This window comes from Citrus sinensis, chromosome 3, assembly GCF_022201045.2.
Source record: "Citrus sinensis cultivar Valencia sweet orange chromosome 3, DVS_A1.0, whole genome shotgun sequence".
NCBI lineage: Eukaryota > Viridiplantae > Streptophyta > Magnoliopsida > Sapindales > Rutaceae > Citrus > Citrus sinensis.
In genome coordinates, this window is record NC_068558.1 from 8,044,584 (window position 1) to 8,059,709 (window position 15,126).

Consider the following 15,126-nt stretch of genomic DNA (forward strand, 5'->3'; position numbering starts at 1 on the left):
TAAATTCAAGTTTAGATAAGTATCCTACAATTAGGGGATATCTATTAGGAGTTTGTTTTCTACATTCTATTTAAGTGTAACTTATAGAATGAATGAAATAAGGAAAATAGTATTTTTCAGACTCTAAATATTTACACGGCATCAGAGCTATGAATATTTAGAGGTCTATTTTTCAGTGGTGAAAACTGCCATGACTGGAGCTACAAAGAGCTCATCGGCATCTACCGCCGAAGATGATGATAGTAACACCAGAACTCCTCAGCCGCTGTTGCAGCGTTAAGTTGGTAATTGATGTAAAGGGAAAGCTGGGGCATTTGACTGGTGAAGTAACAAAACCAGCTGCTGGAGATCCTTCTCTTCCGACCTGGAGATCAGCAAATTCGATGGTTATTGCGTGGTTGATAAACTCAATCGGGAGGTCACAACTTACTATAATGAACTGTTGATCCTTTGGCAGGAATTAGATCTCTGCTATGATGAGCAGTGGGACTGTTCGAGTGATAGTGTAAGGTATAAGAAGATGTTGGAAAATGACAGAGTATATGTGTTCTTGGCTGGGCTAAACCGTGATTTAGACGAAGTGAGAGGCAGAATTCTGAGCAGGAAACCCCTTCCATCTATTCGAGAAGTGTTTTCTGAGGTAAGAAGCGAAGAAGCACGACGGAATGTCATGCTTAATGATGTTAAAGCCACCAGAGAAGTAGAGAGTTCAGAGAGTTCTGCTCTTGTTTCAAAGGCACCTGAACCTGATGGAGATCAAAGGAATTCAAAGAAACCTTTATGCGACTTCTATAAAAGGTCTTGGCATACAAGAGAAACTTGCTGGAAGCTACATGGCAAGCCTCCTCATGTGAAGAAGAAACAAGGAGGTGATGGACGAGCCCTTCCAAGCTACTTCAGATCAAGAGCAATCAGGTTCTTCAGAGTCATCACCTTTCACCAAGGATTAATTAGAGCACTTGTATAAATTGTTTCAATCCTCATCCTTCAATTCATCTACTCCCTCTTGTTCATTAGCTCAAAAAGGTAATTATCTTTCTGCTGCCCTTGTTTGTCATCATTCGAATCCTTGTTCTTGGATTATCGATTCAGGAGCAATCGATCACATGACAGGCTCTCCATCTTTGTTTTCTGCCTATAAGCCATGTGCAGGAAATCAAAAAATTAAGATCGCTGACGGATCCCTTTCGGCTATTGCTGGAAAAGGGTCTATCATTTTTTCTTCCACTCTCACTCTTCATAATGTTCTGCATGTTCCTAACCTATCTTGCAATCTTTTGTCTATTAGCAAATTAACTCTTGACCTGAACTGTTGTGCTAATTTCTTCCAAAATCATTGTGAATTTCAGGATTTGACCTCGGGGAAGATGATTGGCAGTGCTAGACAAAGTGGGGGGCTGTATTTCTTTGAAGAAGTACCAAGTTTGAGACGACAACCTCCACGTACTTGTTTCAATTCTGTTTCTGCTGTTAATAATGACAATGAAGTTTTGTTGTGGCACTTTAAGTTAGGCCATCCTAGTTTTCAGTATTTGCAATATTTATTTCCCAACTTGTTTGCTAATAAAAGTTCTTCTTCCTTTAAATGTGAAATTTGTGAATTAGCAAAACATCATCGTGCATCATTTCCTTCCCAACCCTACAAAGCCTCAAAACCTTTTTCTGTGATTCATAGTGATGTTTGGGGACCTAATAGAATTTCTACATTAACAAGAAAAAGATGGGTTATTACCTTCATTAATGATCATACCCGTATTTCTTGGGTATATTTAATGAAGGAAAAATCAGATGTGGGAATGATTTTTAAAACTTTTAACAACATGGTACAAACTCAGTTTCAAACTAAAATTCAAGTTTTCCGAACTGACAATGGGAAAGAATACTTTAACAAGTTTTTGGGAGATTATTTTGTGGAAAATGGCATATTTCATCAAAGTTCATGTACGGATACCCCCCAACAAAATGGAATTGCTGAACGCAAAAATAAGCATCTCCTTGAAGTTGCTAGACCTTTACTTTTTACAACTCAAGTTCCTATGTATTTGTGGGGGAAAGCTGTACTCACCGCTGCCTATTTAATAATCGAATGCCTTCAAAAGTTCTACAATTTCAAACTCCATCTGATTTCTTTAATCAATGTTTCTCTACCTCAAGAATTTCAGTCACTTCCGCCCAAAATATTCGGTTGTGTTGCTTTTGTCCATATTCACAACCAGAATCGGGGCAAACTTGCTCCAAAGGCTAGAAAATGCATTTTTGTTGGATATTCTCCTACACAAAAGGGTTATAGATGTTTTGATCCTATTTTTAAAAAAATGTTTGTTACCATGGATGTTACATTTTTTGAAAAACGAAGATATTATGTAGATAATCATCTTCAAGGGGAGAATAGAAGTGAAGATTCTATCTTTAACACTATTCACCTAGAAACCCCTTCAATTTCTTCTGTGCTAGACTCACTCCGTCCAGAAAAAAGTCTCGAGGCTACCATACCTGAACCTAATATTGTCGTACATGTTCCAAACACTGCTATACCTGGTTCTACCATTCTTGATCCCATATTAGAACATAATGCACCCGAACCACAAGAAAACCTCACTAAATCTAATAATGTAAATGCTAATCAACCTGGACAGCCCTCTAATGTGCCATTAGAACCAGATTTGTGTGCAAGACAGGGTAATAAACAATTTGAGTTTAATGTTTACTCAAGAAAGGGTACTAATCAAAGAAGAGAGAACCCTACTTTGCAGCAAGGCCATGATTCCAATCCAAGGTCAAATCAGACTTCTTCTTCCTCAAGTAATTCTAATTCTAATCCTTCTTGTGAGTTAAATTCAAATTCTCAGGTTTTTAGTGATCTGGACATACCTATTGCTCTTAGGAAAGGCACTAGAAGTTGTGCCAAATACCTATTGTCTCACTTTGTTTCGTATCACAACCTATCACCTCCTTTCTATGCATTTACCTCACAACTTTCTAGTGTAGAAATTCCAAAGAATGTACAGGATGCTCTAAGTGTACCTGAATGGAAGGCAACTATCCTTGAAGAGATGAATGCTCTTGAGAAGAATCAGACTTGGAAGGTGGTCAATTTGCCTAAAGGGAAGTCAACACTTGGCTGCAAGTGGGTATTTACTATCAAATACAATTCAGATGGTTCACTTGAGAGATACAAGGCTCGCTTAGTGGCAAAGGGGTTTACTCAAACCTATGGGATTGACTATTCAGAGACATTTGCACCAGTAGCAAAGTTAAACACGGTACGAGTTCTCTTGTCTATTGCTACAAACCTAAATTGGCCATTACAACAATTGGATGTGAAAAATGCATTTTTCAACGGGGATTTAAAAGAGGAAGTATACATGGATCCTCCTCTTGGTTTCTTTGAAAAATTTAGGTCAAATGTGTGCAAGTTGCAAAAGTCCTTATATGGTCTCAAACAATCGCCTAGGGCTTGGTTTGAGAAATTTACTACAGCTGTAAATAGACAAGGTTACAGACAAAGTCAGGCTGATCACACAATGTTCACTAGAGTTTCAGCTAAAGGTAAAATCACTGTGCTTATAGTGTATGTGGATGACATTATTCTTACTAGAGATGATTTAGTTGAAATGGACAGATTAAAGCAAAGCCTAGCCACTGATTTTGAAATCAAGGACTTAGGTGCCTTGAAATACTTTCTTGGAATGGAAGTTGCTCGTTCCAAGAAAGGTATAGTTGTCTCACAAAGGAAATACATCCTTGATTTATTGAAGGAAACTGGAATAAGTGGCTGCAAACCAATTGATACACCTATGAAGTACAATCTAAAACTAGGTGAAGGAGAAAAAGCCTTAGTGGATGCACGATGATATCAGAATTTGGTGGGAAAACTTATTTACTTGTCTCATACTAGACCAGACATCGCTTTGCAGTCAGTATAGTAAGTCGCTTCATGCATCATCCTCGGGAAGAACATTTTGAAGCTGTTTACAGAATTCTCAAATATCTATAAAGTACTCCAAGAAAGGGACTTTTGTTTAGAAAAACAGAGAATAGAGGTATTGAGGTATACACTGATGCTGATTGGGCAGGTTCAGTTACAGACAGGAAGTCTACTACTGGCTATTGCACTTTTGTATGGGGTAATTTAGTGACTTAGAGGAGTAAAAAACAAAATGTGGTTGCACGAAGTACTGTTGAAGCTAAATTTAGAGCTGTGGCACATGGGCTTTGTGAAGTATTGTGGCTGAAACAAGTTCTAGAGGATTTGAGAAGACCTATAGTTCTACCTATGAAGTTATACTGCGACAACAAAGCAGCAATCAGTATTGCACATAACCCAGTGCAACATGATAGGACCAAGCATGTTGAAATTGACCGTCACTTCATCAAGGAGAAACTTGAGAATAAGATTATCTGCCTATTGTTTGTTCCAACAAAACAACAAACATCAGATATCCTAACCAAGGGACTCCTCAAAACTAACTTTGGACATCTTGTCAGCAAGTTGGGAATGATTGACATCTACGCACCAACTTGAGGGGGAGTGTCAAGAGGTTAGGATTTTTCAGTTAGTTTGAAAGTCTTATCAGAATAAAGTTTTAGATAATTAGTTTAGTTTTAAAGTCTTATCGGAATAAAGTTTTCGATAATCATTTTTTTAAATTCAAGTTCAGATAAGTATCCTACAATTAGGGGATTTTTCAGCTATTAGGAGTTTGTTTTCTACATTCTATTTAAGTGTAACTTGTAGAATGAATGAAATAAGGAAAATAGTATTTTTCAGACTCTAAATATTTACAATTACATTCGCATGAAAGAAGTGCTTACTGACCATTTATCTTTAACTTTATTTTTTTTTTTTTTTTTTTTTATTTTGTTCTCCTAACAAGTTCTCTTTTGTCTTTTTCTATTTCCTTTTTTTTTTTTTTGAGCAATCTTGGTCAACAAATTGATCAGCATATCTGTAACATGTCAAAATGAATCAACAGACAAAATTATCAATTATTAACCATTAAGGATAGGAATAATATCTTATCAGATGGGAGGTACCAGCTTTTCTCCAGGTTTCATTTGTGCCGTAGGTGTTGGGGGGATAATAACCTCCTCATAGCCCTTCAAGTGCTTTCGCACAGTTCCTTGAGGAAGAGCAGTAACTGCCATGGACCCTTGGCCAGATCCAATCAAACCATCCAATGGATTTTTCCTTTCACTTGCTTCAATTAAAGAAGAAAAACTTGTAGATGACACATCATTCTCAGCTGCATATTCAGTTCCACGTCTATGTCGCTTCTCTTCCTTGCGCCGAAGTTTATCAATTTGCCGTTCAGATTCTGTTTGAACAGTAACCTAAAAGAGGAGCAGCAAGTGACTACTTGTTGGAGCATTTGGTGACTCAAAACTCAATGCCAAAGCTGTTTCTTTTTGAGGGATAATCCAGATATACCTGTGTTCCATAACTAGGCATGCGTGATTGAGAATTTGAAGCTGTCTTCTCAGATTTCAGTAACAGCATTCCATGACGTATGGCATCAACAAGTTGCTTTCGATGCTGGAAAGTAGGATGCAGGTATCAATTATAATCCCAAAAAAAAGGTATTTAATGAAATTAGAAAAAAAAAATAGATCCTTTGAATCTATTAACAGATGAATATAATAAACTTGAACGTAATACTCATTCATACCGATATAAGGTCTTGAACAGTTTCAAATGCACTATCACCAACCAGATCTAATAAATCACCAGCTATCTACACAAAAGGATTTACAAAATTACTAACAACATATTTTTCGTGAAAGATGTGTTGACAGCTGCACCAATAAACTTCTAAGAAGAATAACTATCAACTAGTACCTCCTCGCCGGGTTTGTCTGAGTCAAGTACTCGACAAATGGCCATTGCTAGATCATCTCGAGAAAGCTGTGAAATACTTTGTCTAACTATCCGATCACATGCATCTCTTAACCAACTTAAATTGAAATTTCGTCCATCAGCAGCAGAATTATAATCCATAGAATCACTACCATCATACCAGCCGTCATGAAATGAGGAAGGTGCAATGCTTTCATCACCCATTAATGCCCCATCTTCGAAAGAACCATCAACCAGAAACCTAGCAGGTGCTTGAAAAACGAGATCTGAGCCAAATTCAAAATCATCACTACTTCCATTCCCAAGGCTTTCTGAAAAAAGAGTAACATTATGTTCACTAGGCTGCAATTTAGAAAGCCTTTGTGCTAGAGAAGCAACTTTATACACGCTCGCGTCAGAAACAGCATGACCAATTAATGTTTGCATTTTTGACCTGCATTCCAGCATCAATTAGCTCAATCACAAATCTGGAAAGTATCAAATGTAAGACATCTAAAAACTAAAGAAGCCAGCTTTATTGTAACATATCAACCAGCATTTCCAATACATGCATTACACAAATCACACATTTTACACCAGATAATGCAAAGTCCTCAATCAATTGGTGCATTACCATAATGGTACAACAATATGACCCAATGCAATTGCATAAAAATACACCTATACTGCCATCAAAATGATCATAGTCATAGCATCGAGTGTTCGAAAATTAAATACTTACTTCTTCTCAACAATGTTTCTATTAACACTGTTATCCTCCTCCTCTGCTGGCCTACCAAAAAGATGGTAAGCAGACAATGCAATCTCACCAAACTCTTCAGAAGGCATTTCTCCATCAATAAATTCCACAACCGCCCCAATAAATTGTTTGTAAACTTGTCGCACTTCGGTTGAAGCTACTCCACAGCATTCAGTTCAAAATCGGAAAGTAAGAATCAAATTTCAACCAATACAAACATCTTCACAACATATTGACAACACTGTAAGTAATTAAGGTGTTACAATACCTTCTTCCCATCGATATACTATCTTTCGTGCAGTCTCTGACTCATCAAGCGAGTTTGTGGTACTAAATCAAATAATTAGGAGCTTTTAGAAAGTATTTCTATAATATCACTGACACAGCAGTTTTAAACTTAAGGCCAGAACAAAACCATTTAACTAGTAAATCTCATTTTCTTGAAGTTGAAATTCTATATTTCTCAAATTTTCTTGCATTTCCTTGGCAACCAAACAGTAACCAAATAAATCTTTGTTGTAAATTAAAAAAAAAAACGTAAATAGCAGTTCTATCATCAAAGCTATATAACAAAAGGAAAAACAAACAATAAGCCATTTAAATAACAAATTTCATTTCTTGATGTCAGATTTCTTTATTTTCCTATCTTCCCCAGGCAACCAAACCATAGTAAGAGAATCATTAAATTAAAGAAGTAGAACGCTAAAATACATTTAGCAGTTCCACGGTGAAAGCTAGAGCAAAAGAAAGAAAAACCTACAAGAAGCCATTTAACTAATAAATTTAATATTCTTGGGGTTTCTTTGTTTTCTAACATTTCCTTGGAATCAAACAGTAACTAAATGAATCTTTAGATTAAAAAACAATTAAAACGTACCTATACCAGTTCCACAATCAAAGCTAGAAATGAAGGAAAAACAAAATAAACAAGAAGCCATTTGATTGACAAATTTCATTTTCTTGACATCGAAATACTATATCTTTTCCTTTTCTTGCATTTTCTCAGCAACCAATAAATAAAAGAATCGTTAAATGTAAAAAAAAAAAATTCAATTATGTAAGAGAATCCATTTAATTATTTTCTTGACGTCGAACTTATGTAATTCCGTTATCACGTCACCAAACAGCAAGGGAAAAAAAAAATTATTTGAAAAATTAAATTGAATTAAATGTGAAAGTAAACATTAGGGAGGAGTTTCTGAATTCTACTTGCGCGGCTTCTGAAGATTCTGGAGAATCGATTTGCGTTGGAGATAGGCCTGGTCGATATCGAACGGCTCTCTCAGAGAATTTGTCAAGCGAGGAAGTTGTAGCAACATTCTTTCTTTGCTCTTCTTCCTCTTGCTTACTTTCTCTTTATTTTGATTTTAATTTATATATTCTTTCCTTTTTTTCTGATTTTTTGGTTTTGCTTTTAATCGTTGCTGTAACGGCTTTATATTTAAACCCAGGGAGGGTTTTGTTTGGCTGATCAGTATTCAGTAGAGGAGAGAGGAGAAACTTGGGGACCAATTAAATACAACAAGATCGATTCTTGACGATCTGATTCATCTGAAGTCTGGGGATGAGTTTTGGGCGCCCGTTTCTGTATATAAAAGTTTCGGGTCACCCGGCCCCGGCCCAATAATGGGCTTGGGCTTAGTGTTGACCAAAGTTACATGGGATGGGCCATTATGATTGATGACAGCTCTTTGCTTCAGGCATTTAAATTTTCTTTTTTTTAATGTATTCTATTAAGTTACATTTTCAATGATTTCCTGATTATCTGGTCACAAATTTTTCAAGTATAATTTTGACAAACAGCATCTATAATTTCCTTAATTATAGTTCTACTTGCATTGGAAACTGCTGATTCCAGCTATAATTGATTCAGATCCTGTTTCAATGCGGTTCATTTTATTATAGTTTGATCAAGATACTACCACCTAGGTTTTTGAACTTGGAACAGATGGCAGAGTGTAGGTGGCAAGCCGTTATATGGAGACGATGCTTTTACCCGTAGATGCTTCTTTAGCTCTCAAAAAAATTGTATAGGAGCCGTCCTCGAGGGGACTTCGCGAATGACTGTACTGGGGAGTTCTATCGTACTCTTTGCGGCTATTGCTGTTGATCCTTCACAGCAAGCAGATGGGAGGTAGGGTAGTTAGAGCTTGTTTGAGATTTAGGTGAAACAGCTTTAAAGTTGTAGTAGCTGCTGGAGATCAAAGGAGATCAAAGTCGTAGCTGTAAAATCAAAGTCGGTTAATGTTTGGTAAATACCATCGGTTATGATGTAAAAGTCTTTAATAAAACTTTAGGAATATTATCATTTTACTACTAAAGTTATTCTGACATATCATGTCAGTATCACGGTTTGGTGAACATAACATTTTAGCATCAAACGTTTTGCGCTGTTATCAATTTACCACCATTCCGTTAGAAAAATGTTAATGTTTAATATAAAATGAGTTAAAAGTCGATTTTACCGCTAAGAGAATAAAAGATAATTTTACCCTTTGAAATAAAAGAAATAATTAATAAAAATAAGATTTAGAAAACAACTAAAAATTGTAATTAATAAAAAATAATGAATAATATGTAGAATTACGATAAACGGCAAAGAACAATTAATAAAAATTTATGTTTCAAAATTAATATTATAACCTATGAAATTCAAGTATTAATCACAACTAAAAATAATAACAATTTAATAAGATTTGGAAAACAATTGAAATTTCTAATTAATAAAAATAATAAAGAATATGCAAAATCATGACAAATAACAAAAATAATAAAAAAAAATTATGCTTCAAAATTATTATTATAATCTATGAAATTCAAGTATTAATCACAACTAAAAACAATAACAATTTAATTAAAGGAAAAAAATTAATGAGAGAGAGGGGTCAATTTTAGGGTTATCAATTTCTTAATTCTCTAATTATTTCCCTTGAATTTTTTTTCTTTGTTTTATTGTTCATTTTACACTTGCAATAGAGTTTTTTGGCTTCAATAGAAAATGTTTTTGATGCCCTTATGACATCAGCAAAACATCAGCAAATTTTTAATTTGTTTAACGGAATGGTAGTAAATTGATAATATCGCAAACATTTAGTGCTAAAATACTATATTCGCCAAACCGTGGTACTGACATAATATGTCAGAATAACTTTAGTCATAAAATGATTATATCCCTATAAATTTTTATTAAACTAAATTTAATAAATTATGTAATTATTAAATCAATGTATTAATTTTTAAATTAATAGTTATTATTTAAATCAATTATTAAATCATTATAATTTATTTTGCTATCGCAAACTTTCGGCCAATGACAATTGCTGATGTGACCTCAAAGGCAGTAAATTAGGCATCGTTGGATTCTGTTTTCCATAATCTATTCAACAATACAATCACTAAATTCAAAAAACCATCAAAGACAGTATTGTCGCCACTCAAAATTGTGGCCTCGCCGTGATGTTGCCATTAAATGGCGGCGAGTCAAGGTGTACTTCTACCCTCAATTGGAAGAGCCGCCCTTCCAGAATCTACCGTTTAAAAGGTGGTGGTGAACTGTAAATCTTCACCTCTAACAATGACTTCACAGTGAGGCCACGGATTTGGGCGACAACTACTCCTTCTCTAATGATCGTTTGGCACTGGTAATTGCACCGTTGGATAGATCGCAAGAAAAGGATTATGAAGGTGCCGACAATGTAATCATTCGGTAGATTTTATTTTTTCGAAATTTTTGGCAGGTGACGATCACTGTTGGTTTTTGTTTTTTTATTGTAATGGAATTTAAATATTTATTAAAAATTCAAAAATATAATTATATTTTTGATAAATTATAGAGATAATGCAAATATTTTACATATTTTTGTGAAATAAAATTACTTTAACTTTTGAATAAACAGTTATAAGTGTTTATTAAAAACTTTAGGACTATAACTTAAAAACTAGCCATTTCACTACAATATCAATTGGGTCTTTAATCTCTTAAATTCAAAAAGTCTTGCCCTCTCTTAAAAACTCTTTCAAAGTGGTTTTTACTCGGCAATCTTATAACGAGACTGTATGTCATCTGACTAAATTGGTTCAATGTACTCCTACATATAATATTTGAGTAGTGCAAGTTACAAATGAGTTCTGTGTTTATGTTAATGAAATTTCAAATTCCGTCCGAAAAGGGCGAAAAAAAAAACTATTTTACATGACCTATTTTAATCAAATGAGAAACGTTAGTGATTAGACAATTAAATGAAATTATAGATATGGACAACGTACAAATGTACAAAATACATACACGTTAATTCTTCAATACACATATGCAATTCTTCAAACATGTACGGAACTTGATATCACGATGAAAAAAAAGTGTTCCGCTAACGGAAACGCGAAACAATTTTCAACTTTGGCGTACATGTCCGGGTTCTTATAATATTTTCTTCATACATGGTAAAATTCAACTTCTAAGCCCTCCCTTGTCTTGTCTAGCTTGAGAATTTGGCCTGTTGAGCTGATTTCATCTCTTTGATTATGGATTGCAATTCAAGTATGCATTTGCTTTAAAATAATAATAATAAAATAACAACAACAACAAATAAACGGCAGCTGGGTTTGTACTTTGTACCACATGGCACATGCACCCCTCACATCATTCAAACTTCAAATAGGGATTTTTTTTTTTTTTTAACTTTGTACGTTAGGCAGAAATGGGCATAAAAACTAATATTGAAAGAGTTTCCAAATGAGTAATGTTACATATTTTAAATTTTTTATTTTAAAAAATTATCTCAAATGATGTGTTATTTATCAATTGGTTGGTGAGATAATACAATTAATTCACTTGGATCTTGTAAAGAATTATTAACCACTCAATTAATGATACATCATTTAGAATAACATTTTAAAATAAAAAATTTGAGATGTGTAGCACTACTGTTTTCAAATACATCGCAGCATATTTTTTAAGTAAACCTAATCTGCAATGAATTTTTACCAAGAGTGGAGCTTCTAACACCCTTCCAAAATCCTCAAAACACTCCTTTAGAATTTTATTTCGCAAATTACCCTTAACTAAATTGATAAAATAATCATACCTATGAGAATTTGACTCCGCAAGAAATTGAGCAAAAGGCTGCAGAATTGGCCTATTTATTGCGTGTCGTTATTGAAGGGTTTTGAAAAATGGAATCTATAAATTAAAATTAACATCGTAGCCATAAAATTATACCCTAAAAAGAATACTTCTTTTAAGTTTCTATTCATAAAAATCCATACAAGTCATAAAATCTTAAATTATTTTATTTTCATTATATAATTTTTATCTCCAAAATCTAAATTCTTATTACTTTCTTAAAAAATATTTTTAGTCAAAATTTAAATAAAACTATAAATTACAAAACGGGTACAAAAATTATTAAATGAATAATTTATTTAAGTATTAAATTCAATTTTCTTTCAGAATAAAAAATAAATTAATTTATTTTTAATTATTTAAGTAGTTTTAATTAAAAATTGATTTTATAAAGAATTTAAAGAGGCGTCAAAATGCCTAATCTTTTATGAAAATTTGATGTGGGCTTGTGGTTTGTAAGAGCTGGGCACATCAAGCAGATCTGACATTGCAGAAAATCATTGCCAACGTCGATATTTATATGCTCTGAAATTGTTTCTTTCACGTATTTTTCTAAGTGTTAAAAAAAATCATTTGGTTAATAATATGGATGAAAAAGTAAATAAATAAAAAAGAGATTCGAAAAAAAAAAGAATAAAAAAATAAAAAAAGAGCGAGCAAAACTTTTGAGTGGGGCCGACAGAGAGATGAATCGACGCTCAGCTCAGCTGTAATCCACCAATTCTTTTAGGGCATAAAGCGATCTTTCACCGCTATCAAAAATTAAAATCGCTGCTCGCTCGGCGCTCCATATTAGATGTTTGTTACCCAGCCCTAGGCCTGTAACATCAATCTTACGAACCCCAGGCAAGAAAGATACTGACAGTGGGAGACTGCTTCTTCTACCTTTTTTCCTTTTTTAATTAATTTATTTACTATTTTATATATCTTTACATAATAAAAATAAGTTTTTGTCACATGCCAGGCCATAGCTTCTAGAGCCAATCTCTCATAATTTTCAGGCTAATTCATGTTGTGCCCTCTGCCCATCCCCACAAAAGATAATCAAAATGTTGCTTACTTATTATCGATATGATATTGAGTGTTTGTGTTTTTTTTTTCACTTAGATTTCATATGTTTTGGCAACAAGAAATTATACAAATTATCGATATGATATTGAGTGTTTGTATTTTTTTTTTTTCGGGGAGACGGACTCTTTAAAAGAACAATCAAATTTTATTGCAAGAAAATAAAAATAATTATGTTCTTTTAAGTAATTTCATAAAAAAATTCTTGTAATAAAAATATTTTAAAAATAAAGGGTATTTGTTTTAGAACACAAATAGTCTTACCTACAAAAATATTATAGACATGATCAAAATTTTCAAAGTTAAGAGCTTCCCATAAATTAATAATTTATTAATTTATTGAGTAATTAATATTCAGTCAATAAGAATATTTCATAATTTGAGGTAAGAGGGAGAAGTTGGTGACCAAAAAAAAAGAAGAAGTTGTCATTCGCATACTTTAAATTTGTGTTTTTATAAAAAAAATATTATAATATTTTAAGGGTGTATTAATTATCTATCTTAAATTGATAAAAGTTATCTACCGACTACTAAATCGTTAGCGGTTATTTGAAAGTTAACGAAACTATAATAAATTGATAATTTTACCCTTAAAAATTATCACTTGTATATTTTTAAAATTACTAATATCTTTAAATTATTACTTATATCATATGAAAAGGTTAAATTACTCTTCTAATATCATTATATTTAAACAATAACTAATAATTTAGTAGACGATATATATATTTTATCAATTTAGGATAGACAATTGATATTCTTTAAAAGTGTTATAATAAAAAAGAAGTTGTCATTCGCATACTTTAAATTTGTGTTTTTATAAAAAAATATTATAATATTTTAAGGGTGTATTAATTATCTATCTTAAATTGATAAAAGTTATCTATCGACTACTAAATCGTTAGCGGTTATTTGAAAGTTAACGGAACTATAATAAATTGATAATTTTACCCTTAAAAATTATCACTTGTATATTTTTAAAATTACTAATATCCTTAAATTATTACTTATATCATATGAAAAGATTAAATTACTCTTCTAATATTATTATATTTAAACAATAACTAATAATTTAGTGAACGATATATATATTTTATTAATTTAGGATAGACAATTGATATTCTTTAAAAGTGTTATAATAAATTTAATTTCGATGATATATTATTGATAATTTTTAAAAAAATAAAACAAAACAAAAAAAATAAGGACCATAAATGTTGTGAGGACGATCGGATCGAGATGAAAGGATCAAAGGACACGATGATGGAGAGCAAGAAAGAGCGCAGCAAGGTAGGGTCCACGGCCAGCTATGATCGTTGGATTTATAAAGGCAAAGCCTACGAGTAACAAGAAGTTAAAAGCCTGTATAACTCAGATTCATTTCATGCCTCTGCTAGTTTCGTCTCTTTTCATTTCATTAATGCTTTATAATCATATGATCGGAATTTGAATTCAAATTTCACCACAAATTTTTTTTAAAAAAAAATTGAATTGCATTGTACTCTTTTCTTTTTTTTCTTTCAGCGGAAAGACTTTTGAAGACAAAAATCGGTTGTACTGCCAAACCTTTTAAAAGATCTCGAGCATTCCATATATCTTAAAAAATGTTCACTATCATAAAATAAATTACTGCACGTAATTTAAGTGGTTCTCACCTTTAGTTTTCAAATACGAATAAGGGGTTGAGTAAATTCAATATGTTAAATTAAATTCATAATTATAAAGAATTTTGAATCTTCTACCTTATATCCAAAAAAAAAATGAAGTATCAATTAATCCAACTGAAAAATTATTAAAGTTTGAAATACTTCATGACACATACTAATTGTTATTGATATGAGATCAATTTCTTACTTTATTTTATTACCAATAAATACGGTTTAAAATCTTGATAAGAGTTCACATCGCTTGCCTCCTCAATCATTCAGTCAAAATTTTCACCGCACATGCACATTACTAGTATAGGACTTGACTAGCTTACAGAATCTGTAAGCTACAGACTGCAGCATCAGCCGTTGGATGTGGTTGGATGGGGAGTGAGAAACTAAACAATAGAAGATCGGATGGTGGGATGACGGGAGATGTTTGTTACAGAATCTGTACCATAGACAGGTCCGCTAGTATAATATAGTACCACAACAGCCGTGGCCCCGACCCCCGACCAAAATTAAGCTCTTTCTCAACTCCCACGAAAAATTAGTAATTTTTTTCTTGTTTGATAAAAGGTGAAGATGATAGAGAAATAAACAGTGTATAATATAACTAATCAGTATTTAGTAGTACAAGTACAGTGTAAGCTGTAAGCTTAAGTGAAGTAAGCAACAAACGAAAAAAAAAAAAAAG

At 32.8% G+C, this 15,126-nt stretch overlaps 1 protein-coding gene across 1 annotated transcript in view; it reads right to left on the bottom strand.

Annotated features, from left to right (window-relative positions):
• Window positions 1–8,144, bottom strand: part of LOC102616786 (DExH-box ATP-dependent RNA helicase DExH14) — a 41,096-nt gene extending 32,952 nt beyond the window's left edge. Inside the window, exons 1-7 of the mRNA XM_052438636.1 lie at window positions 7,806–8,144; window positions 6,865–6,926; window positions 6,579–6,753; window positions 5,840–6,290; window positions 5,670–5,735; window positions 5,432–5,536; window positions 5,038–5,334 (exon numbers count right to left, since the gene is read on the bottom strand). Coding sequence (XP_052294596.1) covers window positions 5,038–5,334; window positions 5,432–5,536; window positions 5,670–5,735; window positions 5,840–6,290; window positions 6,579–6,753; window positions 6,865–6,926; window positions 7,806–7,915 — 1,266 coding nt within the window. The 5' untranslated portion in view covers window positions 7,916–8,144. The remainder of the gene's footprint in view (window positions 1–5,037; window positions 5,335–5,431; window positions 5,537–5,669; window positions 5,736–5,839; window positions 6,291–6,578; window positions 6,754–6,864; window positions 6,927–7,805) is intronic.
• Window positions 8,145–15,126: the final 6,982 nt, after the last annotated feature.